Source organism: Falco biarmicus, chromosome 10, assembly GCF_023638135.1.
Source record: "Falco biarmicus isolate bFalBia1 chromosome 10, bFalBia1.pri, whole genome shotgun sequence".
In the NCBI taxonomy this organism is placed as follows: Eukaryota; Metazoa; Chordata; class Aves; order Falconiformes; family Falconidae; genus Falco; species Falco biarmicus.
Window position 1 is genome coordinate 649,132 of NC_079297.1, and position 24,245 is coordinate 673,376.

The 24,245-nt window shown below is 52.5% G+C and overlaps 1 protein-coding gene across 4 annotated transcripts in view; it reads right to left on the reverse strand.

Moving 5' to 3' along the window:
* Positions 1 to 4,136, reverse strand: part of PIGU (phosphatidylinositol glycan anchor biosynthesis class U) — a 40,857-nt gene extending 36,721 nt beyond the window's left edge. For all 4 annotated transcript variants that reach the window (XR_008824481.1, XR_008824480.1, XR_008824482.1 and 1 more), the window contains exons 1-3: positions 3,859 to 4,136; positions 2,043 to 2,107; positions 701 to 760 (exon numbers count right to left, since the gene is read on the reverse strand). Coding sequence is in view for 1 of the 4 variants with exons in the window: in XM_056355168.1 (XP_056211143.1) it covers positions 701 to 760; positions 2,043 to 2,107; positions 3,859 to 3,988 (255 nt within the window). In the remaining 3 variants the exon portion in view is untranslated. The remainder of the gene's footprint in view (positions 1 to 700; positions 761 to 2,042; positions 2,108 to 3,858) is intronic.
* Positions 4,137 to 24,245: the final 20,109 nt, after the last annotated feature.

Here is a 24,245-nt window from a genome sequence, read left to right on the forward strand (position 1 = left end):
TAGAGAGAAACACTGGTCTAATTAGAGCACAGGCAACACTGCGGCAGTGCCCAGCTGGCTAAATCCACCTGTCCATTAATCCAGCACAACAGTGCCTTGAGCTGTCCCAAACTTACCAGGCAGTGGTACAGTCATCTGAACAATCAGCACAAGCACAACACAGATGGCTGTTAGCTCTGCGTGAGACCTGCCCAGCAGGGATCTGGGGAGAGAGGCTCCACCAGGCGGCATGTGCAGCCAGCTATATGATTTCTGTCCTTCTGAATTATGTCGAACTGAAGAGAATAGTTTACAAGAGGCATTTGGAGGACTAACTCATTTGTGCTCTCTTTGCAGGCCTGGGGTTTGGCAGCAGGTTTTAGTGAAAAATGCTGCAGCGTAGGCATTAAGGTGGGGGGACAAAATATTGTGACCTGTTAAGAAGTAACCTTTGAAAACAAATGCCAACTTCCCATCCCTCTGTGGGGATACTTATCTAACCAAGAACTCACAGAAAAGGAGGAGTATGTACAACAAGGAAGAAGCCCGAACGTGGGTTTGTACAGGCAAAGCTGCCTTTCTAATTCAACCGTGAGCTCAGCAGGAATCTGAACTACAGGGAGGCTGAAGGTCCTTTATCCTTACAGGAGCAAAAGGAAAGTCATACATCAGCATTTCACAGAATGGGACCTTTCAAGAGGAGCTTTCCAGGAGCGCTTACCATGAACACCAATTCAGCATATTCGATCAGGAAGTGAAAGAGATATATTATCAGTGGGGTCTAAAAGAGAGCAGAAGGGAAACCCATGTCAAATACTGTCCAGATAAAACAACAGGCGATTTGATGAGAAAAAAGCAGTAGTACTATGAGAGACTGCAAAAGGTCATTTTCCTTAGTCTCTCCTACAATGCTTTTACTGCAGGGTAAAGTGAATAATCCAAGCACACTTACTGGTCTTTCTCCTTGCAAAGTTCTCAATACACTTTATAAAAGACACCGACAACTTTGAAAATTATATTCTATTCCAACTTTTCACTTCTACCAGTATGGTGGTAGAGTTACAATAGAAAGCATTTACAGAACAGCTTTAGAAAATATTTCTCCTAGAGAATCTATTTTTTCAGGATGTTTGCAGGTACTTTTGAATGTAGTTCCTACATAGCCTGTTGTTTAGGTGAGTCTTTTATAAAGCAAAAAGAAGTAAGCATGTTAGAAACAAAGCAGCAGAACTACAGCCCAATCATCCTCTTACTCCCACAGCTTTTTCGTTCTAGGGTAAGAGGAAGAGCATGCTTCTGAATTATTCCTGTGACAGAAAAGCTTAATCTGGAAGTACTATATTTGCAAGGTGTAAATTCAGTCTTCACTGTGAAAAAATAAATTTCTTTTAAAATATTTTTTAAATAATGTGATGGTATAAATAAGCATGGATTTCACAGTCTGGGAGAAAACTGTGCTTAAAGAAGGAGAATTTATTGGAGAGAAACAGGTTTTCAAAGGAATACAAAGTATATGTCTCACCCCTAGGTAACACTATGTATGGACATACCCTCCATGTCATTAAGACCACTTGAGGCCACAAAACCCCACAGTGTTTGGAAGAATGAGGTGTTTTCAAAATGAGGAACAGATGTACTGCATGCTTGTGCTAATGTTAGTATTTTTGCAAATGCAGAAACTCAAGATGCTGCTATCCAGTAAAATTGTGTTCAGATTCACAGTGACACTGTCTCTCCCTGCTCTGGCTTCTGCCAAGAGAAACATCTGGATGTGAACAGACTATTTTCTTTATTACAAATCTCCCCTCTTTCAGACTCTCCTTGTGCAGTAACAAATTATTATGATGCTGATCATCTGCACGGAGATTTATTCTGTGATGAACTGTATCTCCTCATTGTGCTAGACACTACATATACAGCTACTGCACAGACAATTACATGGCTCCAAGTTTTCTGAAGTCTTTGGGGCAAGACAGGTCCCCAGCCTTTGCCAGCCCGTGAGCAGCAAGACTAAGCAATGGGCCACTTGAATACCATGTTTAAAATGAAGCATGCATACCCACCTCATGAAAAATAGCTCCAGAATATGGCGAGACCCCTAAATCCAGCAGAGCTAATCCTTCGACCACTGAAACATACAAAACGCCTGCATTAGAATCCTGTGATGTGGGAAGAGAAAGATCTCCTAACAGTAAAACTATAGTTTTTAAAACATCCACACTTGTAAGAATCTCACATTGAACTGCCATCTGAATGGGTAACACAAAAATTACACAAAGCCAACAACCAGCTAGACTTGATCACTTTCTTAATTCTGCCATGCAAATTTCTTCAGTAACTGAATGGTCAGTTGTTAATATATTTATTTGTTTCAGCTAAAAATGTTATAGCTGAAATGCTTTACATTTAACTATATATAAATCACATGTATAATATTTACTGATTTTAAGTCACCTATTATGTGATACATGATATCTATGCTGGAGAAACAGTTAACTGGGGACAAATCACAACATAATATGGAATTTGAACTATTTTGCCTAATCAGATGTAGAGAGACCTGAAATGTCCAAAACCACAATAAAAGAGCAGAAATTAATACATATCATCAGGCAAAGCTAAAAGCTTTATCCATTGTTGAAACTTCCTGACATTTTGCAGCCTGAATTCAGATCCTCTGCAATCATGCAATTGCAGCTTGCACTGCAACACATGCACATTTTTCCATAGAATCTCCACCTTATGGAGCCCAAAGGTTCCCTGGGGACCGAGCAGTGCATGCAGTGAGAGAAGCCATGGGAAACAGGCCCACATGTTCCGAGGTACAAGGCCACATGAAGCAACAAGAGGTTCCCAGTTCAGCGATATGCTGGCGAAGCAGATTCTGTCTCTGCCACAAAGTTCCTGTATGATGACAGCCCAGACTTTTCAAGACTGATGCTAACTGTGCTCCTTACTATCTAGATGCTTACCTTGACGCTCTAATGTAAGATTGAGAAGGCAGCCATTGCTGCAACGGAATTTCTGGGAGCTGTATTTTGAAACTGTAAGGTGTGAAGTGCTACAGTCTGTGGAGCAGAGGCCTCAGGTCATCAAATGCATTCACACTTTTCACCTTTATTACACTGTGCCATTATTTTCCACCCCAAAACTGAAAATAATTTTATGCATAATAAAATAATGCATAATAGCTGGATATTATTTTCCTAAAAGGCTATCTTTAAAATAAATTAAGGTTCCAAACAGGCTCAGACGCTATAGACATGAATGCCACTGAAAACCCCCGATTAACCTGAACCTCAGTCTTCAGAAGAGACTTTGAATCGTGTCGGTAACAACGTGTGGGGCCAGAAACAGAACAAGGAAAACGAACCCGCGCACAGCCCTGCAGGAACGGGGTACCAGGCGGAACCAGGCGGCCGCTCCGCGGGGCCGGGCCCGGGGCCGTGCAGCCCCAGGGCGGCCCGCGGGACGCGCGCCCCCGGGCCAGGCGCTGCCGGGCCGCCGCTGTACGCGCACCTCGGCGCCACCGCTCGCATCAGCGCACGCAGGCTGGCGGCACACCGCGGCCGAAGCCCTGCCCCGCTGCGGCCAAACGCCCGCACCTCCCCCGGGACAGCGGCCGCGGACCGGCTCACGCGGCTTTCGGGAGAGCCGGGGCCCGGGCCCGAGACTGCGGACCGGGCCTCTCCCCAGCCTGGCGCAGGGCCGGGGCCGGGGCCAGGGCCCTGCCCGCCTGCAGCTGCGCTCCCCGCCCCGGGGACCCCCAGCCCCGGGCAGCCACCGCCCCGGAGCCCCTCACCGACACCCCCCGCAGGCCGCGGCTCGTTCAGCCGCGCTGGCGACGCGGCGCCCCGGCCCGGGCTCGCCGGGCCTCACCTCGCTTCCAGGCGTTTAGTGGGGACGCCACCTCCACCCGCTCGGAGATGAAGGCGGCGAGGCTGGAGCGGTAGAGCGCGGCCCGCACCGTCACGGCCACCAGCACCACCAGCACCAGGGGCGCCGCCATCCTCGCGGCACGCAGCGGCGGCCGCCGGCTGTAGCTCCCGGGCGGGGCCGCAGAGCGCGGCGGCAATGCCCCGCCGGCCGGGAACACTACAGCTCCCGGGAGGCGCCGCGCCGCCCCGCCGCCTCCCGAACACTACGGCCCGCGCGGCGGCGCAAACTTCGCGGGAGCGCGAAGGCCGCGTCCCGGCCCGCCCGGCGGGGGCGGCCGCTGCAGGGGGCCGGGCGCTCCTGCTCTGCCCGCGCTGCGGGGCGGCCGGGCCGGGGGCGCACGTCCCGCTTCCGCCTGCCCCGCTGTCTGTCGGCGGCCGGGGCGCCGGGGGCCGGGCCGCGTCGCTCCAGGGCCCACGCCGCCACCCGTGAGGGCCCGGCCCCGTGGCCCCGCCACCCCTCCGGCGGGCGGCCCCGCAGCCCTCGCCCTGCCCGGAGCCGGCCCGGTGCCTCGGCCGTGCCCCAGCAGCCCGCCGGCCTCGCAGCAAGCTTGGGCGGGCCGCTGCCAGGGGCGCTGCTTCCCGGCTGCCGGGCGCAGGCTGCGGCCGGGGTTCCCAGCGGCCCCTCCCGACCCACTCCTCCAGCCGGCGGTGGGGGGGGGGGAGGCTCGGGGCAGTGCAGTGCCTGCCCAGGACCGGCGGGCCAAGGGCCCTCGGGGCGCAGAGTGGCAGCCGGTACGCGCCCCCCCGCAGCCTTGCCGTGCCCGCAGCTCCCCCGGCTGTCACGCAGCCGAGCGCCGCCGCCCTGCTGAGCCCGTCGGCCCGTCCGGTCTCAACGGCGCCATCGGCGTGCAGGGCCTATGGCTGCCCGGGAGGCCCCGCGCCTCGCTGCCGCCACACGCCTCCCTTCTGGCTCCGCCACCCCCGGCGCCCTGCAGCCCCCGCCGAGCGCTCACACAAGCGGCCTTTGCAGCACTCGGTCCGGGTGGAGAGAAATGGCAGGAAGACCCCGGCAGTCTTAAAAAATCGAGGGACGGGATGAAAGCACACGTTTCATATGGTGCGTGAAGACAACACTTACTTTCATGTAAGAAACCGACAGGGTTTGCTGACTGCGCTGGGGTTGCTGTTTAGAAGAGGTGGATAATGTCCCAAGTCCCAACACTTACACTGGATTTACACAGCTTCAGAGCCGCAGTGCAAACTGCGTGCTGCCGGGGCACGGCTGGCACTCTCCCTGGCACTGGGGGATTTACACGGTATATCACAGGCACTTTCTGGACCAAGGCCATATCTACTCAGAACAGCACTGATCCCTTCACGACACAAAACCACCTTCAGGTGGTGGGGGGGGAGTTTCCTGCCGTGCTGGCTCCCTTGCCAGGGGAGGCAGCGTACCTGTTCAGCCCTGCTTTTGCAGGGCTTCCCTCAGCCGTGGTCCTATCCACTGCCACAGGGCAACAAACCTGGTCCCCAGGCGGAAAGGGGAGCTTCGGTGCTCAGGCTGTGGTGTGCCAGCTCTGCCGCCGCGGGGCCACTGGCACGAGGGCGCTGGCTGGGCTCTGGCAGATTTCCCAGTAGCACAGGCAGTAGCTGGCTGTGGGACTTGATGGCCCCAGGACTGACTGGGCTTGGCACATCCTCTGATTAATCAGAGTCGATTTGTTCAAATTAATTTATTTGTGCAGGCATCTGTAAATAAGAAGCCAGAAATGCTGATGATTCTTCTTTGTGCTGCTAACAATGCTCTTTTCAGTTTTCTGATCAGAAATGCTTTTTTCCCAGCACTGATGGCTGCCCAAGTGACAGTTCTGATCCACAGTAATTGACAGCAGTTGCCTGAGAGTGCTACTTTGCTGAATAATTGGAATACAGTCATGTGGTTAAAGCTGCACTGCTCCAAGATGCTGGTTTTGCTAGTCTGAGCTGCGCCATATGCTTTCCAGCACCACCTGACGCAGCACAGGGAAATGGAAGCCCTGGAGAAATTCAGATAACCTCCGAGGGCACCAGGAATCAGATGTGAAATCATGTCGCTGCAGTTCTGTGTTTAACTGGAGTGCAAAAGCCAACTAAAATGAAACATCAGAATAATAATTCACGACAAATGCAGCAATTATTTCTGGAGCATAGGTTTGCTCAAATGCTTTTCCAAGTAGGAGATCCTGAGGCTAGCAATAGGGTGATGTTCATAAGCGAAGTTCACATGTTTAGCCCCCTCAAAGCATCAGATACACAAGGCAAACATGAGTGGGTTAAGTGCTAGAGTCTTAGTATCTGCCTAGAGACTGACAATAATTTGGGAGGTTGGACCTGGGTCTTTAGGGAGTTGTGATAAGCACACACTCACTGTGTGGTTCTGCCTTTTGGCAGTAACTTGTGAACTTACTTTCAGCCAAATGAGACATGGGAGCAGACCTCTAAAAACCTCAGGGTTCCTACAAGGTTTGTGGAAATCAGGAAGAGGTTAGAGACCCAAACTGGTATGGGTTTGGGAAAGGCAATAGTCTGAGATCACCTGGCAGCGTGTGCTGTGTAGCTCAAAGGCAGCGCAGCACAGATGGCCGCTTTCCCAGGCAGCAGTGAAGAGGCAGGGGGGGACGATGGCAGAAACAACAGGGAAGAGCTCTCAGGGACTATCAGAGACTGATACTGAGCGTTGAACGGAGATGTGCAGCAAAGAACTGTAAAGATGCAAACCAGAAAGCCCCAAGAAATAAGGGCTTGCTTGTTTTTTTTCAGCAGGGGTATAATCCTGATCTCCTGTGTCCTGGTGTTTACCCCAAACAGATGGTAGTTTTTGCAGCATTGGGGGTTTTACCTGCTATCCTTTCTTCCTGAAATTCCTTGCTGTAGAAGTGAGCTGGTACCAACATGCACAGAGGGCTTGGTATAGTGAAGCATGGGAGCAGTTTAACCATCTGAAGTTTGAGTATCTCCTACCGTGGTACCACTAGCAGTACTGCAGTGGGGTGGGGAAGTGGTTGTTGGTCCACACAGGCAGCAGCAAATGCAGCTCTGAAGGGGATTTACTCTCACTGCCTACCCTGAAGCCTCCAGTTTTTGTTGCCTAACAAAAAAATGCATATACAGATGGAGCCATAAGGTGACTGAGAGCTGCTGTTGGAAGCTTCTTCGCTTCATTGAGTGCATTGCCTGTGTGGGGCACCCACACAGATAATTTAGGTGATGAGTACAACCTGGTGATGTTTCATCACAGAACTTTCATAAAACACTGTTTAAGACTGAGCCAATTCAGAGATGATTCATCTTTGTTCCTGCAAACAGATGCTGGTTTGGGCACTTTTTATGCACCCTGTTGGAATTATGCAATGGTGACATTTTTCTGGGTAAACAAAACACTCCTTTTCACTGTACAAAATAGGTGTTCTGATTCCTTAGGCTCCCTACAGTCCTTCCTAACAGCTCTTCCAATCTAAGTCAATCTTTTTGCACTCAGGAGACTACAACTATATGTATTATTGTAGCTAAGATCTGATCAGGGCCCAGTGCAGTGGTGTTTGTAGTTCGAGATGCTTCCTCTTCCTATGGGATCTATTCCACCCCATCCCCATGTCCCCAAGGGATAATTTTCACCCACCATTTATTTTGGCCAAGCTGTCATGTTTTATTTCCTTGCAGTCAACCACTTCAGTGCTACACTCTGTTCTCTGCTTCTGCCTTTCCTACCACAGATCTTACACAGCAATAGCTGCAACATAGTCATTATCATTTCTCAGTGGTTTCACTTTTCCTGTGAAGTCTGCTTTTATGTACTCTATCTTACATACCAGGATCCTTTATTGATAAAACACTTCAGCTGCTTTTTCCAAGTTGTCTCCTGTTGGGGTTTATTGGCTAGAACACCTGCCAGCTTTTGGTTTTGCCAATGAGAAAATACCCACCCCCAGGCCAAATGCATTTGTGTGGGCTACATTACTTCTTTTCTTCGGCCTTCTTGGGTAAAAACTGCTGTTAAATTGAAGGGTATTGCTGTTTTTATAAATTGCTGGGAGAAAGGTGCTTGCCTTTTATTTACTAACTTGGAAAAGACGAGATTTTCCTAGCAGGCTGGAATAGCAGTACTGTAGGTATCTTCCAATCTTCTGCTGATTGACGGAAGACAGTGTGAGCTTTATGGTCTTTTACAGAGGTTGGCAGTGGTTTGTATCAAAAATAGAGTCTGGGTGATCAGCTGTTCTTCTTTGGCTTCAGAGAGGCAAGCGAATAAATTGCACTGCAGATTTCTCTGGGTGGCTTCATACCCCAGAAACTTCCTTTAAATGAAAGACAGATCTTTTTATAAGAAAGGAAATCAGCTTTTCTCGGCCCCCAGAAAGATTGTATTTGTGGTGCCACACTGAACATTTTCCAGAGTGAGTTTTAAATCGCAACATTAAAAAAATAAAAATAACCAAAGAGGAAATCTGTAATTCCTGGCAGCTAACTTTAGCCAACTAATCATCTAGTGGAAGCTCGTCATCTACACGAGGGAGAGATGGGCTTGTCCAGAGAGCTAAAAACTTAGTTCAGACATAGGTGGGGAAGGGCCAAGCTGATTACGTCAGCTGGACATTGAAACTCTGGACAGCTGAAATTAGGCAAGATTAATCTAAAAGGTCTGACAAACAGCACTGTTCAGCTTTTGGGCATTGTCTAAACAATTACAAACTACTCACTTGACAGCAGCATCTTAAAAAATGAGCTGTCTCACCAGCTGGTGTTGGCTTTGCCGTCATTCCATGCAGCCTACTCAGCTGTACCGCCTGGGCATGTGATCAGTTCCCAGTAATAACATTGTCATGCACCTGGCACCCTTCTTCTGGGGAGGTCCCCAGTTAAAATCCCTTGCCGGGCTGCAGTGATGATTGCTCATATCAGACTTGTGAAGGTTTATGGATTTGGTTGTCAGTATCACACTTCCCATTGCAGTAGCTGCCTGGCAGAGCCACCTGCTTTGCACCTTTCTTGGCAAGTCTGAGAAAAAAACAGAGTAAACACAGTCTTGCAGGCCAGTGGGTGTCTTAGGTCTTTTTTCATACTATGAGAAGCACTTCAGGTGTAATGGGTTCATAGGTCACTGGTTTAACAGTTCAGAGTAGTTCTGTACCGTATTTCAGCAGTGCTTTACTTTTCCACAGTATTGCCCGCTTGGAGGGTTTGAGAACCGTCTGCAACAGCCGCTGGCCAAGTGGCTGAGGGCTACCTAGAGTTTGGGACAACCTGCCTCGTGGTCTGTTACACGTCCTGTGTTCACCAAGGGCACAGGCCCATGTGCAGAGGTCCGCCCTGTTGTGGAAGCACATCCACCAGCTGGGCTAAAGAAAGGAAGCAGAAAGAGGAGGGGAGGGAACATGCAGGATGTGTGCACTGCTGGGCTGACATTACAGATTTCCAAGTCAACATGATTTGCTTCATTGGTGAGGAACTCGGGAAAAGAATTGAAGCCAACAGGGTGTGATGGATGGAAAAGCAATTGTTAAAACTAGCTGTTCTTTTTGCTTTGCCTTGTTCACTTGACATGGCAAATGGAAACAGGCAGATGAGGGAACTCAGAAAACGTGCTGGGCACTTGGAAGCTTGTCAGCTTTTCCCAGATAGACCTAACCCAACTTGTTTACCTCCATCTGGGATCTGCCACACAGATGGGAAAGAAGTATCTATCTGTGCATTACCAAGACTCTTGGCAAACCAGCCCTTGCCCAGGTCACTCCTCTCCACCCTCCTCTGAATTTCTCTTGTGTCCTCACTGGATTGTTCCCAGGGTGTGTTGCTAGCTGCAGGAGCAGCGTCTCCTCCCCTACCAGACCTTTGCTGTGGTACCTAGTTCACCTTTTCCAACTGCAGTAGTCTGCTGGAGCACAAACATCCCCACTGCAACAGGGAATCACAGGTAGGGTATTTGCTGCTGTCAGCAAGGTTTGGAGAGATTATTTGTAGTTCTTTTTTCAGCTTTGGGAACAGTCTGGCCAGAAGAAAGTCGTTAAGTGTTGGGAAAGAGAAAGCAAGTGTTTAAAATTTGGCTGTTTGCTACAATGGGCTGTCTGCAACATTAACCAGAGAGGCTGGTGGCTTATGCCAGTGGCACTGGAGCTCTGCCTTCCTAGAGAGGTGTGTTCATGGAAAGCTGCTCGAGAACCATGTGCTTCAGCAGTGACCTGTCACAGAGGTAGGGGACAACATGTGAGCCATCACAGAGAGCAGTGTGTTGGAGTGAGTCCAGGGCAGCTGGCTCTCTGCTCCCAGGCTGTGGGTCTGGAGCAGTGTCACATCCTCTGTTTCGTGCAGAGCCATCCAAGGCCTTGAGAAATCAGCAGCTCGTCTAGATACAGTGTGTATGACTGCTACTCCAGAGGTCGTGTGACTGTGAAGCTGAGGCATTCAAACAATTACATTTGTACAAAAATCCCAGGAATTAAAGATTTTCTTTTAAACAAGCAGTGTAAAAGTGCTGAGTCCACAAACCTCACTTCTTTTATCTCCCTTAGCTGGCAAAAATCTCACTATGCAGGGGCCCATTTTAAATAGCACCTCTCAAATCCTTCATTTAACCTCAGCCTCAATCTTGAAGCCTAGAGGACTGTAACAGGGGCAGGCCAGGGCTCCTAGACCAGCAGTGAGGATACTGAGCATTCCCCCTTGAACTTTGGGATTCAGGAAAAAAGATGGATACTTCTCTAGTGGTGAATTTTAGTGGGCAAAGGTACCATGTTATCAAGACATGCACACTGTCCAGGCTGTGAGAGTACAGTTAGCAGTCAGAAACACATCTGTGAATGGAATTATTTCTCTCTCCCCTTCTTTGTACAGCGGCACTGACTAAGAAGTTAATAAAGATGGTATAATACATTTCTACCTCCAGCTGCCCACCAGTTACTGACGTAAGTCCAGGTCATCCACTCACCAGTCAACAGATCAGAACCACCCAACCACCTTCACTGATCAGTCCTTCAAAGATGGAAGAGGCTCAGGCTCTGCAAATTCTCAGACTGTAGATAAAAATAAATGCAAGTTAAACTTTGTCATCCAGTCTTGACAAAGCTGTATTTGGAACAAGGCTTGGTTAATATGTTGTTGCCGTAATAACAACCTGGAGCTGAAGCCAACCGAAGCACTTGATACAGAGGGATTAGTCCAAACACAACTGCCACATGCTATCAGGAGCTTGAAATTCAAAGTTAATCTAGCCAAGGACAACTCAAAACTTTTCTTTCAAGATTTAAGACAAATTCTGTCTAGAACTGCCCGTTCAGAGAGGAGTGAGGAGCTGAGCTGCCTCAAGATGAACAACATCTTGTCATTTGGAAAAAAAAACCCCAAAAACCCAACCCCAAATATGTACAAAGGAATAAAAGGAGTATGACTGCTGTGGATGTAGGTGACTGTTGGAGCCAGCGATGAGGCTTTTGAGCAAGGCAGGGGCTCAGCGCGGTCCCAGCCCCTTTTCCATCACTAGAGGTCCCTCGCTCTCGGAGCCAGGAGCGCTGCAGCAACTGAGCCAAGACCTCTGAGAGCTCTCTGGGTTTCACAAATTTCACGATTAACTGTCACTCCAGTGGTTTTTTAGGTTGCTGCTCTAATTCTTGTATCTAGCTAGGCCCTGAAGCCGTTAATGCTTTCCTGGACAATGGGATCGCGCATCTGGACATGACGTTACTTGCATCCTGGTGGCAGATTAACCTGGCTAATAAAACACATTGCTGTTGATCCCCTCCCCTCTCCTTGCTGAAGGCAATCACGTTGTCTTTGCTCCAAGTACATCCAGCGCTTTGACTTCTGCATATCTCTGTGATTTTAATACATCAAAGAGCCTAACAGCAATTTTAATGTGGCAGCAAATTTGCAGCCAGTTCTGCAGTACTCTAGACAATATTTTTGCAACTGAATGGACTTGTGGATCTTCTAGATTCACTCATTTATAACAAATACATGGGGTTTGTTCTGGTCAAGTAAAACATCGGCTTTCAAGGCCTTTATACCAAAAGGTTGGGTCTGATCCAGGATCCCAAGGACACAGGCTGAGCATTCGCAGCTGGCAGCCCTGTTTCCTTCCTCCTTTTCAAGCAAAATAAAACAAGGCAGGTCTGTAACAGCTGGAGCAAGGGAAGGCTGGAAAGGCAAAGTGGTTATGAAAAGCAGCTCTGTATATCACACTCTCTTTTATTGTCCATATTTTCCTCTGTGGAGGGCCAGTGGGACAAGGTCTCTAAGGAAAACAGGTCTGTGCGTTCAGCTTGGGTCTGGCCCACCTGCCTTTGCAAAGAGCAGTGAGGGGGTGCGTTACCAAGCTCAGCCCTGTCCCAGCCGGGGAGGACCTAGATGGCTAAAATGGACTTTACATCTCTCCCATTATACAGAAGTTATCAATTCTATATAGTCTATATATTCATTCTGAAGCCCAAGTGCACCTGTGTCCTACTAGCAAATACTCTAGGTCAGACCTTTTAAACCACAAATTGGTTTTTATTTGCATACCTATTACCGTGAAAAGCCTGGCTATAGAAAACACTACCAGGTGTGCGGGATTTGGGAGCTCAAGTCTGGTTGCCTGTCAGCTTGATGGTTTCTGTGACCACTGTGATCTGGGGGACAAAAGCCAAGCAAAAACAGGGGTTTCTTCTTGCTCTCTCATAACCTGAAGTACAACAGTGCTTTCCACACAGGATGCGCTGCGCTGCTGAGGAGGGGGTGGGGACACACTTCTCCTTCCCTGGCTGGGATTGGAGCTTGCTCCCCCATAGTGACACCATCTTGCAGGTGTTGCTTTGCCTCTGCCAGGCTGCAGACTGAACATTTACTTTATGCTAGAATTAATTTGTTCCTCTTGATGCTAAAGCCGGAGTTTGCAGGGAGTTGAGTCAGGGCTGAGAGCTGCCTCTGCAGTGGGGATGCAGCAACCTGACCCACGGTGTGGGCACTCTGCTGTGGCCCCAGGTGGGTGCAGGATGTCCAGCATCTTACTGGGACCATTGGCTGGGGCACTGCATGGACCCCATGGCTACTCCAGCTCTCTGAGACTCCCCCACGCACAGCCACACTGCTGCGAATCTGCACAAAAGTGCTGCTGCCCACAACTGCAGCTGCCCCCACTCCACACCATTTCTGTCTTCGCTGGGATGAGGAGCAAAGGAGCTGCCCCAAAACCACGTTCCCATGTAAATGGTCCTTCACTGGAGACTTTTCCCTTGCACACACTGCCTCCTCCCTCATGGATAAGGGGCTGCCCACAGCTTGAAAATATGCTGAATTTTCTAATTACAAAAGTTTGCACATCAGGGTACAGCTGGGACTGTCCTTCTCTCACCCACACCACCCTGATCCTGAAGCCCTGGTGGCCCCAGCCGCCCCAGGTGATGGGTGATGCCGGTGGGCTGTGAAGTGCTCCTGGGCTGCCAGGAGCTCCCTTCCTGCTGGCACCATTGTATCAGCTGGGCTTCCCTGGGTGACCACATGACCCCCGGGGGGGGCAAACATCCATCCCACCTGGCAAACCCCACTGGACCCCACAGGCAGGGCCAGAGCCACATGCTCATGTTTTCTGCCCCAGCAGCAGGTGCAACTCAGGATGTTCCTACCTCACCCCATGGCCTCATCCAGATGCTTCCAGGCTTAGGGTGAAAAAAAGGACCTCTGTCCTCCTCCAGCCCTGGTGCAAGGTGGTGACCATGAGCAAGCAGCTGCGGGAGCTGCCTGGGATTGTTCTGCCCAGCACAACCCGTGCAGAGGTGCCAGCATCACCGTGCCTTATGCCAGCCCTGGCATGCCTGCGGGAGCCGGTGGGCTGGGGCAGGCAGACAGCAGCCTGGGTGAGGTGGGCACTCCCAGAAGAGGAGTCTCCGCTCCCTCTCCTTGTGCCAGGCAAGCACTGAGGGCTGGCTCCTTGCCGGGCTTAGGGTGAGCCTGCCCGGCACAGGTCACCCCAACCCTGGGCACTCCTAGAGGTCTCCCCATGGCACCAGCATGGTGGGGATAGAGCCTCCTGTTCCAGACGGGGTGTCTGGATGAAAAGAAGGGGGACAGGTGTTGGCAGGGAGGGGGTAGAAGTTTGATCAAGGCAGGATGGTGCTGGCAGGACGCACTGGGCAATACTTCGGGGAGAAGGGCTGGAGGGGAGCCAATGACTGGTGCTGAGGACTGGGGTGCTCAGACTTGCCAGTGACTCAGCTGGTGACCTCTGGGCCTCCTGCCTCCCCAGGCCTGAACCTGGGGCTATTCCTGGTCACACATGAAGCTTTCGTGGTGCGTAACTTGTCTGGCCGCGACTCTGTCACTGTTCAGACACTCAGCATGGCTGCTGGGGTGCTCAGCCTTGTGACCAGCTTGCCAAGAGGAGTCACCCCTCAGCTGCTTTGTCCTGTGGGACCTGGGGCTCTTTGAAGTCCACACCTAGCCTGTCCTGTGGTGTGTGACTCAGCTGCCCTGGAGACCCTTCCATCATGCCCATCACATGTTGTTCTGAGCTTCTAACCACAGCTTCCACCCTGTGGCTGGGCAGCAGGCACAGGGCCTGGGGGGCTCAGCAGGGCAGGAGGTTTTGCTGCTGCCTCTCAAGAAGAGGTTGATGACCCTGAGGGCAAGGTCCTGCCATTGTGTGCTGATTAAAGGGAGCGTTAGGGGTCTCTGACTATGTCAGGGCCTCGCCACCCCTGAGCTGTGAGCTCTGGGGAAGCAGTGGGGCATTTGTGGCCAACATCTGGAGAACTATGTCCTCCCCATGGCTGCCACACCAGAGCATCCCTGCACCCTGAGATGCCATGCCCCAGCTCTGCCCTGAATCCCTGCCCTGCCCCCACCAAACCCAACCCTGTGTCCTGCCTGGTGAAGGATAAGAGCACTGGGGTGCACCTTGTCCTGTTGGGATGCACCCTGTCCCATCAGGGTGCTCCCACTGCCCACATCTACCTGTGATGGCTCTTCCTGCCCCCACAGGGAGGGACCCCAGGGCACAGGGGACAGCAGAGCATCAGCTCCCACGGGGCTGAGGCTTGCATCCCTCCCTAGGTCAGGAGGGTGTTCCAGACCGAGTTAGTGCCATAGCAGCACCTCTGCTATCTGTGTGCTGGCATGCTGTGCTGTGCTCCAGTGCTGCCCGCCCATCTGCCACAGAAACCGCCATGGTGTGCAGGTGTTATAGAACAAGCAAGCTATCGGGCTGCAACAAGGCTTTACCCTGAAGCAAGCCCACAGCTGCATATTATCAATGTTAATTAACCCACTGCCTTCATTCCTCTACATGCAGGGGTCCAGGGGAGAGGGGTGCAAGCTGGGCACTGTCCTCACCAGCCCAGCACCCATACTACATCTTCCCGTTCACACACCAACAGGCTCTTCCCACCTGCTGCAGAGAGTAGGCTGGGGCTGTGATGTGTCACCTGGCAGGGAGGGCAGATGGACAGACCCTGGGGGTCACCCCCATGGCACCCCTCGCTTTGCTGCTCCCCTGGGCAGCTGCAGGGCACCAGTGGGTTCGATGGCCACAGCAGGGACGTATGTCTGGGTGATGGGGCCATGGAGGGGCCAGCCCAGGCTGTGTGCAGTGTTTGGAGGAAGCTCTAAGGAGGTGCTGTCCCTGTTCCAAACCTGTCTCTCCAGCTCCTTGCCACCCCTGGCTCCACTCACCCAGACCAGCTCTCCCCAGTTTTTGTTCCCAGGGTGATCCCTGGTGTTTTGGTCAGTGCCTGCCCAGGCTTGTCAGCCTGCATCATGGTGGCAGGAGGCAGCAGGAAGGTCTGCTGGACACGCTCCTCCTGCTGCATGGCCTCAAGCACAGCCCCAGCCACGCCGGTGCCACCCTGCTGTGCCTGCGGCAGGTGGGCACGGAGGGGATCCTGGCTTGAGCACCGAGCTGCTCTCTCACCTCTGCCAGACCTTAGGGAAGCAGGGCGGGGGGGTGTGCCGCCCTCCTTGATGTGTCAGTCAAATTAATTCATCTTCATTCTGCTCTGGCTTTATTTCTTCAGATTGCTGACAGAAAGAGGTGGCGATAGCAACACTACCTTTAGCTTCCTGGTTGAAGGGCAGCACAGGAGCAGGTGGAGACCCACTGACCGTGGAAGCATCTGTCTAAAGGGGAGCATGTGAGTGCTCCTCTGGAATGGCAACCTCTCAAACTGGCCCTGCTGAGACCAGCCCCGGGGGCGGGGAACTGCAGTATTCTGGCTCCATCCCAATTGATGCATTTGGGATGCTGAACCAGGCACATAGAAAATACTTCATCATAACAAAAAGCATGGTTTCTATCCTCTCTGTTGCTTTTCCACACCCTCCCCCCACCACAGGGGAGTCCAGGTGTGGCATTTGGCTCTGTCTCCACTTCACCTTCAAACCAGTTCAGTAAATCCCCCCTTGCACAACACCCTGTGTACCTGGGGCTGGAGACCGGAGCTGGCACCAGTGCCTGTACCTACTCGGGCTGCAATCGCAGCAGCCTCTTGCATCACCTCACCAGCAGCCTTCAGCTGCAGAACAGGAAGGAAAAAAAAATTTTTAATGACCCAAGTTACACACACACCCCTAATTATCCAACTGGGGCAAAATGGAATTTGCAGGAGAAGCAGTTCTGCAGGAGCCTTTCGTCTAAATGTGTGATGGTACAAGGGGTGAAGATGTTTGTAGCCAGAAGAGCAGAAGTGCTCCTAAACATGCTCCTTCTGTTGCTGCCTTGGTGCCATTGCTTTCCTTCAGATGAGACCAGGGAAAGAGCTTATTGAAATAAAGTTCCTGTCTACAGCCCGCCTGGGAAAGGATGATGCAGAGCTGCCTACGGGGTTGTTGTGGGGACTTGGGGTTGTTGATGCAGACAGGAGCTGGGGTGAAGGATACAGGGTGATTTTTCCCACCAGGCTTTTGTCCCCCTTGTTTTGCATCAGCCCTTAACAACCACACTGGTGTCTGTCTTTGCTTAGGGGAGCATTTGCCTAAGATTAACCTTGCCCTGGACACATGGGCAGGGTCCCACCCTGGTGCTGCTGCCCAGGTGGCAGCACAGGAGAGAAGCTAGCTAGCTCCGAACACCCACCGTGCACGTGCTTTGCTGGATGGAGGTCATGGTGCCCTCAGTGAGGCAGGATCAAGCCCCATGACTTTGAGAAGCGGGTGTCTCAAGGCACGGGCAGAGCTCTGGGCTCTGGTCCCTGGTGCCTCCGCCTGCCCAGGTCACAGCTAGCAGGTAGGTGGGCAGAGCCTTCCATGCCTGCTGAAGCACTGCCAGCTCTGCCCTGCATCTCACCAAGTGCGTTTCTCCTTGGTCCGTCTCCAGTTGCACTTCCTGCAGTGGGTGACCCCACTCCCAGGGCAGAAGGGAGAGTGCTTGCAGGGGCCACGAGCCCCCAGGGCTACCGACTCGCATGGCTGCAGCAGTTCCCCATCCCATTCCTCCTCCATGCTGTGGGTTCTCCTCAGGCACCAGCGAGCAACCTGCCCCCAACACCTGCAGGGGCATTCCCAGTGCTGACCTCACCTTTCCAGCCCCTTCCTGGTCTCAGCTATAATGATGGGGTGTCATGGTCCCGTGAAGGACAGGTGAGGATTGGCATGCCTGACACTGTTTGTGAGAGCTTATCTGTACCATACCATGACACAGTTTTTATGAAAGAAGTCATGAAGAAGGAGCGGAGCATCAGTGAAGATCCGGTCACAGATCTTGGAGGTGTGTTTGGGTTTCTGGTGTTGCAAAACCAGCTTCCTCGGCAGCTGAGACAGGGTTGCTGCAGCTGGCAGCCGGGAAGGGCTGATGTGTGCTGGGAGCAGATGCCAGGGAAGCGCCTTGGCTCCTGTGGGATGTGCCACGGGGTGCTGTGCCTCTTCCCACACCCACATGCAGAGTCAGCTGCATCAGACGTGCCTAGCGAAGTGCGTATTTACCAAAAAATTCATTAATAAAGTGCATCTAAGAGCATCAGCTGATGAAGCTAGCCTCATGCTCCAGGTGTGACTTTGTTCCCAAAAGAGACCCTGCTGCTGCAGGTGAGGCTCACTCTTGGCATCTTGGTTCTGCCGCTGGCACGAGCAGAGGAAGGTGCTGGGCTGCCAGGGTGCTCTCAGGCTGCAGTTTATGAGCTGTAAGGACTTCAAAGGATCTTGGACCCTTTTCAAGGAGACTTTCCTAACTTATTTCAAAAAGATAGCGAGGCTTGGCCCTATCAGGCACGTTTTATAAACTTATTTCTGCCTTTGTCTCAGTCAAGGAAGGGGTTTTTTTAATCCCAGGAGCTGGTGAGAAAAAATCACTGAACCTCAGAAATACACAGAGCTGCTGGATCCACTTTGGTGCCTGTCCAGAGCTCTGAAGACCTCCTGGGAGAGCGGTCCTCTGGTGTCGGGGCACTGCATGGGCAAAATTCCCTTCCTTCTGCCCACTGATGTTCAGCTCTGCTCCCTCTGGCCAGGCTCGTCCTCCTTGGCAACTTCTGTGCCCAGGTGGTTCGGTCACTCCTACGCCTCAGTGGGCCATGGGGTGGGGAAGTGGCGTGTTTATCAGAGCAAGATGCTGGCAGGGGTCTGCCAGGCTGCAGGAGGAAAAAGCCCACCTAGACGGGCTTTAAAGCCCCAACCTGGGCAAGCAGAGACCCACTGGGGACAACTCAACCACAAAGTGCTGAAGACAGAAATGCCTGCTCGAACCAGTGGGTGCTGCTGGGCTCGGCTGCCTGGACCCCCCTGCCCCGAAAGCTCTTGCAGCATGTCACCATTTCATGCCATGCAGGGAAGAGGGCAGAGTTAGGCTTTTGCTGTAAAGGGGGTAAAGTGCCAGAAAACTGGAAGGTTTCCCAGTCTATGCTGTAAACGGAGCTGAACGACCTGCCTTGGATGAAAGGAGCTCCTGCCTGCACCTTCCCCTCTGGGTTAAAACAACAGCAAACCCATTTCTGAAGTTCAAGGTGATTTGAGCAATCTGGTGGCCAGGGGTGATGATTCTAGTGCAAACTGCTGTCACGCTGCGGTGGCAGCAGTGGTGTCTGGTTGATATCACTCCCAGCAGGATCACCTAGTGCCTATGCCTTCAAAAAGCCTGCCGATCTGCTACGGAAATCTCTCACGTAAGGGAGGTGTGCCCCTGTGACCAGGGTTGTACAGACCCTGGGCTTGCTGCCTGTCCTCCCGGGTGGGATGCTCACCCTGGGAGTATCTGCAGGGATGACAGTCTTGGTCACTCACTTTCTGAGTGCCCTGGGAGCCATGGCCAAGTGACGTAGGGTTGTATCCAACTGAGGTATGGCATGAACCCGCTCTAAGCCCATCAGCTGGGATGGACGCAGACCTTTAAAAAGGCCTGTCTGTCTGCCAGTGACGCCTAGCTATGTGCCAGGCTGCCCAGCACTGCAGCTGGGGGCCAAAACCTTTTGTCTATATTTAGTGCATTTTTCAGATAACCCTCTTGTTCTATTTTTGGGCCATGTGCTGACTTAGGGCACCTTTTTGCGCTTGTGCTCAGCCGTATCACAGGTTCAAAGCCTTTCTGTTATCAGGGTCCTCAAATACCCAGATGTTTAGAAGGGGTTTGAGGAGGCAGGCAGGTGGGCTTTTTGTCTTCTTTATTAATATTCAAAAAAAGGTGAGAAAATTGGTTTTTTAAGCATTTTGGTGGAGCAGCTAAGCCTGGAAACTGTGAAAGGCCTTTGCCACCTCCCCCTCCTTCCAACGAGACCTTCAGAGGAACAGAAACCTGGGCTTCATGTGCGAGAGAAGGGGAGAAGGTGCCGGGACATCTTGTGCCTCGGGTGGGTTTTGAAGGTTTCATCTCCACATGCATCACAGGCAGAGCAGGGGGATCCAAGAGCAGTTTCAGTGATGGGTCCTTATAAGGCTGCTGTGGGCAGGCTCGGTGAGAGCCTCCCTCCCGGTGGGAGAGCTTGGCCAGCAGGACCAGGGTGCCTGCCAAGACCCAGTAGAAACGCCCGAGAGCAGCAACCTTCAAAGCAGCCTGTGTTTTGCTCTTTTTAAGGTCAGCTCCTTGGAAGGTGCTGTGCTCGGGCAGGAGCAAACTGACAGGCACACGTGTCCCCAGCAGCGCTGTGGCCTGCTCCTGTGACAGGCTCGAGCAGTGTGCCGACCAGAGTGCTGAGGGAGCTTCACCCCCTCAAGGGCTTGCTGTGCACTCCCCATTATGTCAGGGCTCTCTGAAGTTTCCAAGGGCAGCTACAGCTCCTGAGGTCATGGGAGCAGAGCCACCACACATGGACCAGTCTCGCACCATGCCTGATGCAGGGCGGGTGAACACTGCAATGCCGTGTGCCCCTGCATCTCCCACCTTGCTCTGCACTTCATCTGCAACCAGGACCCAGGCAGGGGCACCCAGCGGCCCAGGGTGTCCGGGGACCGTGTGTATTTTAAAACTTGTGTATGTGTCAAAGGTGTTGGGATGGTGCTCAAAGAGCAAAGGAAAAACTTTCCCTTTGTCTTGTCCTCTCCTCAAATTTGGAGCCCCATCTCCAGTGTCACTGCCATCCTACCTCCTCTCACAGCTTCTGGGGAGGGTGACACAGTCCTTCAGCGAGGTGCCAAGGAACACACAGTGAGACTTTGCCTTGCATCAGTCATCTAGGGGAGGATTTCCAAAATGCCAGAGTCCTTGAGGGTTTTCAGTCCCCTGTCATCGAGCTGTGCAGTGTTTACTGCCACCCCAGCCTGCATGTGGCGAGACTGGCTGCACGCAGCCAAGGACAGCTCAGGGCTCATGGAAGGGCAGAGCTGCTGTCTCTCATCTGGCTTGGGGGTGACCTCAGCACCCAACTAGCATTGGCAGAGCCCAGCTCACGCAGCACCCAACCACAGCAGGACCCCCCCAAACCCCTATGCTGGGCTGCCAGCACATCCAGATGTTTGTCAGCACCTGGAGCAGTGGTGGCCATCAATGCTGCCCACCCATGACTGCAGGCAAAGGGAGATGGCTTGTCCTCAGGCTGTTGGGATTCTGCTGTGCATGAAGCACAGCCCCATGTGGAGGTGCTCGCTCCTGGCCGTGCAGAAGGCAGCGCGGCTGCAAGGTGGTGGTGGTTTGGTGCCTGGGCACAGCCCAGCTGTGGGAGAGGTGCAGCAGGATGAGAGCCAGAGCCATGACCAGAGCCAGGGTGAGACCAGGACTCAGTCCTTCTGGCCCTGAACGCCCTTTACTTGTCCCAGTTCATCTGGGACCTAGAGGCACTGCAGCCAATGCCTATCAACTCATCTCATGTCAGGCACCAGATGCACAGTGGTGGGGTAGGGAGTTTCCCTACAATGTCCTAATGTGCCTGTGCACCCATGGTGCTGCCTCCCTGATTCTACACATGTGGCTGTGGCTCATGTTCCCATGCACACAGCTGTAGCTCAGCCCAGGGGACTAACCAGAATCTCTGAACAGCCCCAGGAGCACAGAAAACAAGAGCATGCATGTTTGCAGCCCCTCTCTCCAGCTGCCCATCCCATGCCTGGTTGTCTTGAGCCTTGGTCCCAAACTTCACACCACCTCCATGTGGGAGCTGTGCTCCTTCTCTGAGCTTGGGCCATGGCAGTGGCTCAGCCAGCCATGCTGCTGGTGTTGCCGCCAAGCAATGTTGCTGTCCTGGCTGAAAATAGCCCGCAGCTAATTTTAACCTTGGTCATGTTATATTTTTCAGGTCATTGGGGTGGGTGACAGGGAGGATGGGGTGGGGGCATGCTAGGGGCACAGTGCATGCAAGGATGTGCACGCACAGGCATCAAAACTTGGGGAAGGCACCCTGTGTATAGCAATGGGGAATCTGTTCTTATCGCCTCAGCACAAAAGCAGACAGTGGATTAAGAGAAGACTTTAGTGTTCCCTTCATTCCCTCAATATAGCCAAACCTACACAGGGCAGGACATTTATAGCTGCCCTCCTTTATCAGGGGTTCTCTTAGGTTTCAGTCCTGGATGACACCTGTGAGTGTGCTTTGGTGCTGCTGTAGGCAGCTGAGAGGAGGTTGCAGAGCCTTCCTGCCCTGCACATGCTGCACAGCCCTCGGGTCCCTGTGGTCTGGAGCTGGTGTGGTGCAAAGCAGCAGGTGTAACCATGGTGCCAGGAACCTGCAGTACCCACCTCATGCTCCTCAGAGTCACCCTGTTTCTCTGTGAGCAGTGAGCAGGCAGGGGAGGTGTCTTGGCCCGGTATCATGCTGCTTCTGTCAGTGTCTGTGCTGTAAGACTCCAAAGACTTTGCTCCGTGCTACTGGAGTCACAGGAATTCATCAAGGAGGAAAGGCCCTCCTTTAGAGAGATGCCACATACAAATGTGCACTTGTGCCAGGCTCTCCAACAGCTCTCTGGGTCCCTCTTCTCCAAATGGAGCCACCTGGCTTTAAGATCTTGCTTCAAGCAGCTCTTTGTCTCCTTAACAGGGTCCTGAGAGCACGGGACATTCCAGGGAGAGACTCTGAGCCAAAGTGCCAAATGAGCAGGGAGATCCCAGGGCAGACAAGAACCCTCTCAGTATGATGGACCAACGCATGGGCAGCCATTGGGAAGAACTGCAGGCAGCCAGTCCCTGTCCCCCAGGAAGAGCCAAGTCAGGGCTCCAGGCTGCAGCAACAGCAAAAACCTTTCTTGCCCAGGGACAGCTGCAGAGAGCAGGTCCCCTCCTGGCTGCCCTTTAACCTCCTGAGGACAGGGAGTCAGGGGGCTGAGACACCACAGTGGGAGCTGCCCCCTCTCCTGACTGGCACATTGTAGTCTGAAGGCACCATAAAGAGTCAAGGTGACTCGCCGCAAGGACAGTCACCAACACAGCTGAGACACTGCCTGAACAGACCCTCCAAGACTGTTATTTAAGGCTGAGGGTCACAATGAGTGCTGCATAAACCCATCCTTGTCCCAGGGCTCCTACTCTAGCACGTACTCCTTTAGATTGTAGAAAACTCACTAACGAGGAAAGAGGAAGTAGAGCAGAGCTGGTGCCCAGGCCAGGGCAGCCGAGTGCAGCGTGGCCATCCCAAAGCTGCTCCAGCTAGCCGCTGCCGGCATGAGGACCCGGCCCCTTCCCAGGATGCTCCAGGAAGCCTTTTCTCCCCACACTGGGAACAAAACCAAACTGCAGGACAGAAAACACCTCCAGAGAGGTTTTGACCATGCAGTTTGGGAGCATGGGCATACAGAGGAAAGCCCAAGGGAGCAGCTCTGTCTACACCAGAACCAGACCATGTTACCACATCACCACGGTGGTGGCCAGCAGCATCGTCCCCTGCAGACACCAGCTGATAGGGAAGGTGTGAAGTGACCCTCTGTCATGAGGTACAGGGACCAAAGGGAAGGGGCATGTTTGGATGACACCAGCAAGGTGCAGGAGAACCAGTCTGCCTGGGACATACCACCCTAACCACTCCCCAGAAAGCTTTAGCCTTGCCTCCCATGCACCCACAGGAGAGGGATTTTTCTCCCCTATAATTTCACCATCCCCTGAAATGGGAGACCCAGGTTTCAGTTTATTTACTTATAATTGTCCTGGATGCCTCTTGTCCTAGGGAGCAATTTAAAATAAATTGATACAAATGAATGGGACCGTGAGCAGACAAAGCCAATACAGGACCAGCTGCGGGCTGGAAGCATGTGAGGGTGCTGCTGTCATGCTGTGTGCTCCATGCTCATTGCTGCTGCGTGCACTCACAGGGCTCCAGCTTGAACAGGCAAGTCATATGCAAATCCATACTGAGCTATGGGGCAGCCTGAACGGTTGCTCTTATTCAGCTGCAACCCAGCATGATTTTTCCCCCTTGCCATGGGAGGATTGAGCCTCCCCTGTCTGGATGGATCCCCAGAGCTCAGCACTGTTCTCCAGCAGGACTGACAGCCAAGACCTTATTTTGTAAAAGACAGATATGTGGCACAAGTCAAAAGAGCCAGAAACCCTCCCATGTGAGAGCTGACAGGTTGCTTAATTCACCCAGCCTGGATGCACACAGGGTCCCAGCAGCATCCTGGCGTGACCCAGTGGGCTGCAGCACCTCCAGGCATCAAGGCACAGCCAGGCTTGAACTTCCACTGGCCCAGGGTCAGCTTAGGCAGGATTTAACCCTGACCTTAAAGATGCCCTGAATGCTGACTCAAATGCTTATCACCCTTTTGGGACATATGGCTGAGCTCAAGGACTTGAGGGCAACTCAGGAGCACTCTTGAGTAAAGCATCACTGGGCAGAGCACTGGCCACCTCATGACACCTATCTGGAGGGGGTCACTTCCAACCCACAAGCAGGGAGAAGAGCCAAATGTGCACGATTCAACCCCTGGGAAGTCTAGCTGTCCTGATTAAGAAAAACTACAAGCCCATGTCATTGCTGAAACCACTCAGGGGACATCAGAGGTCTGGTAGGACTCCATAGCCCTGAAGCTCCCAAGGGCCAC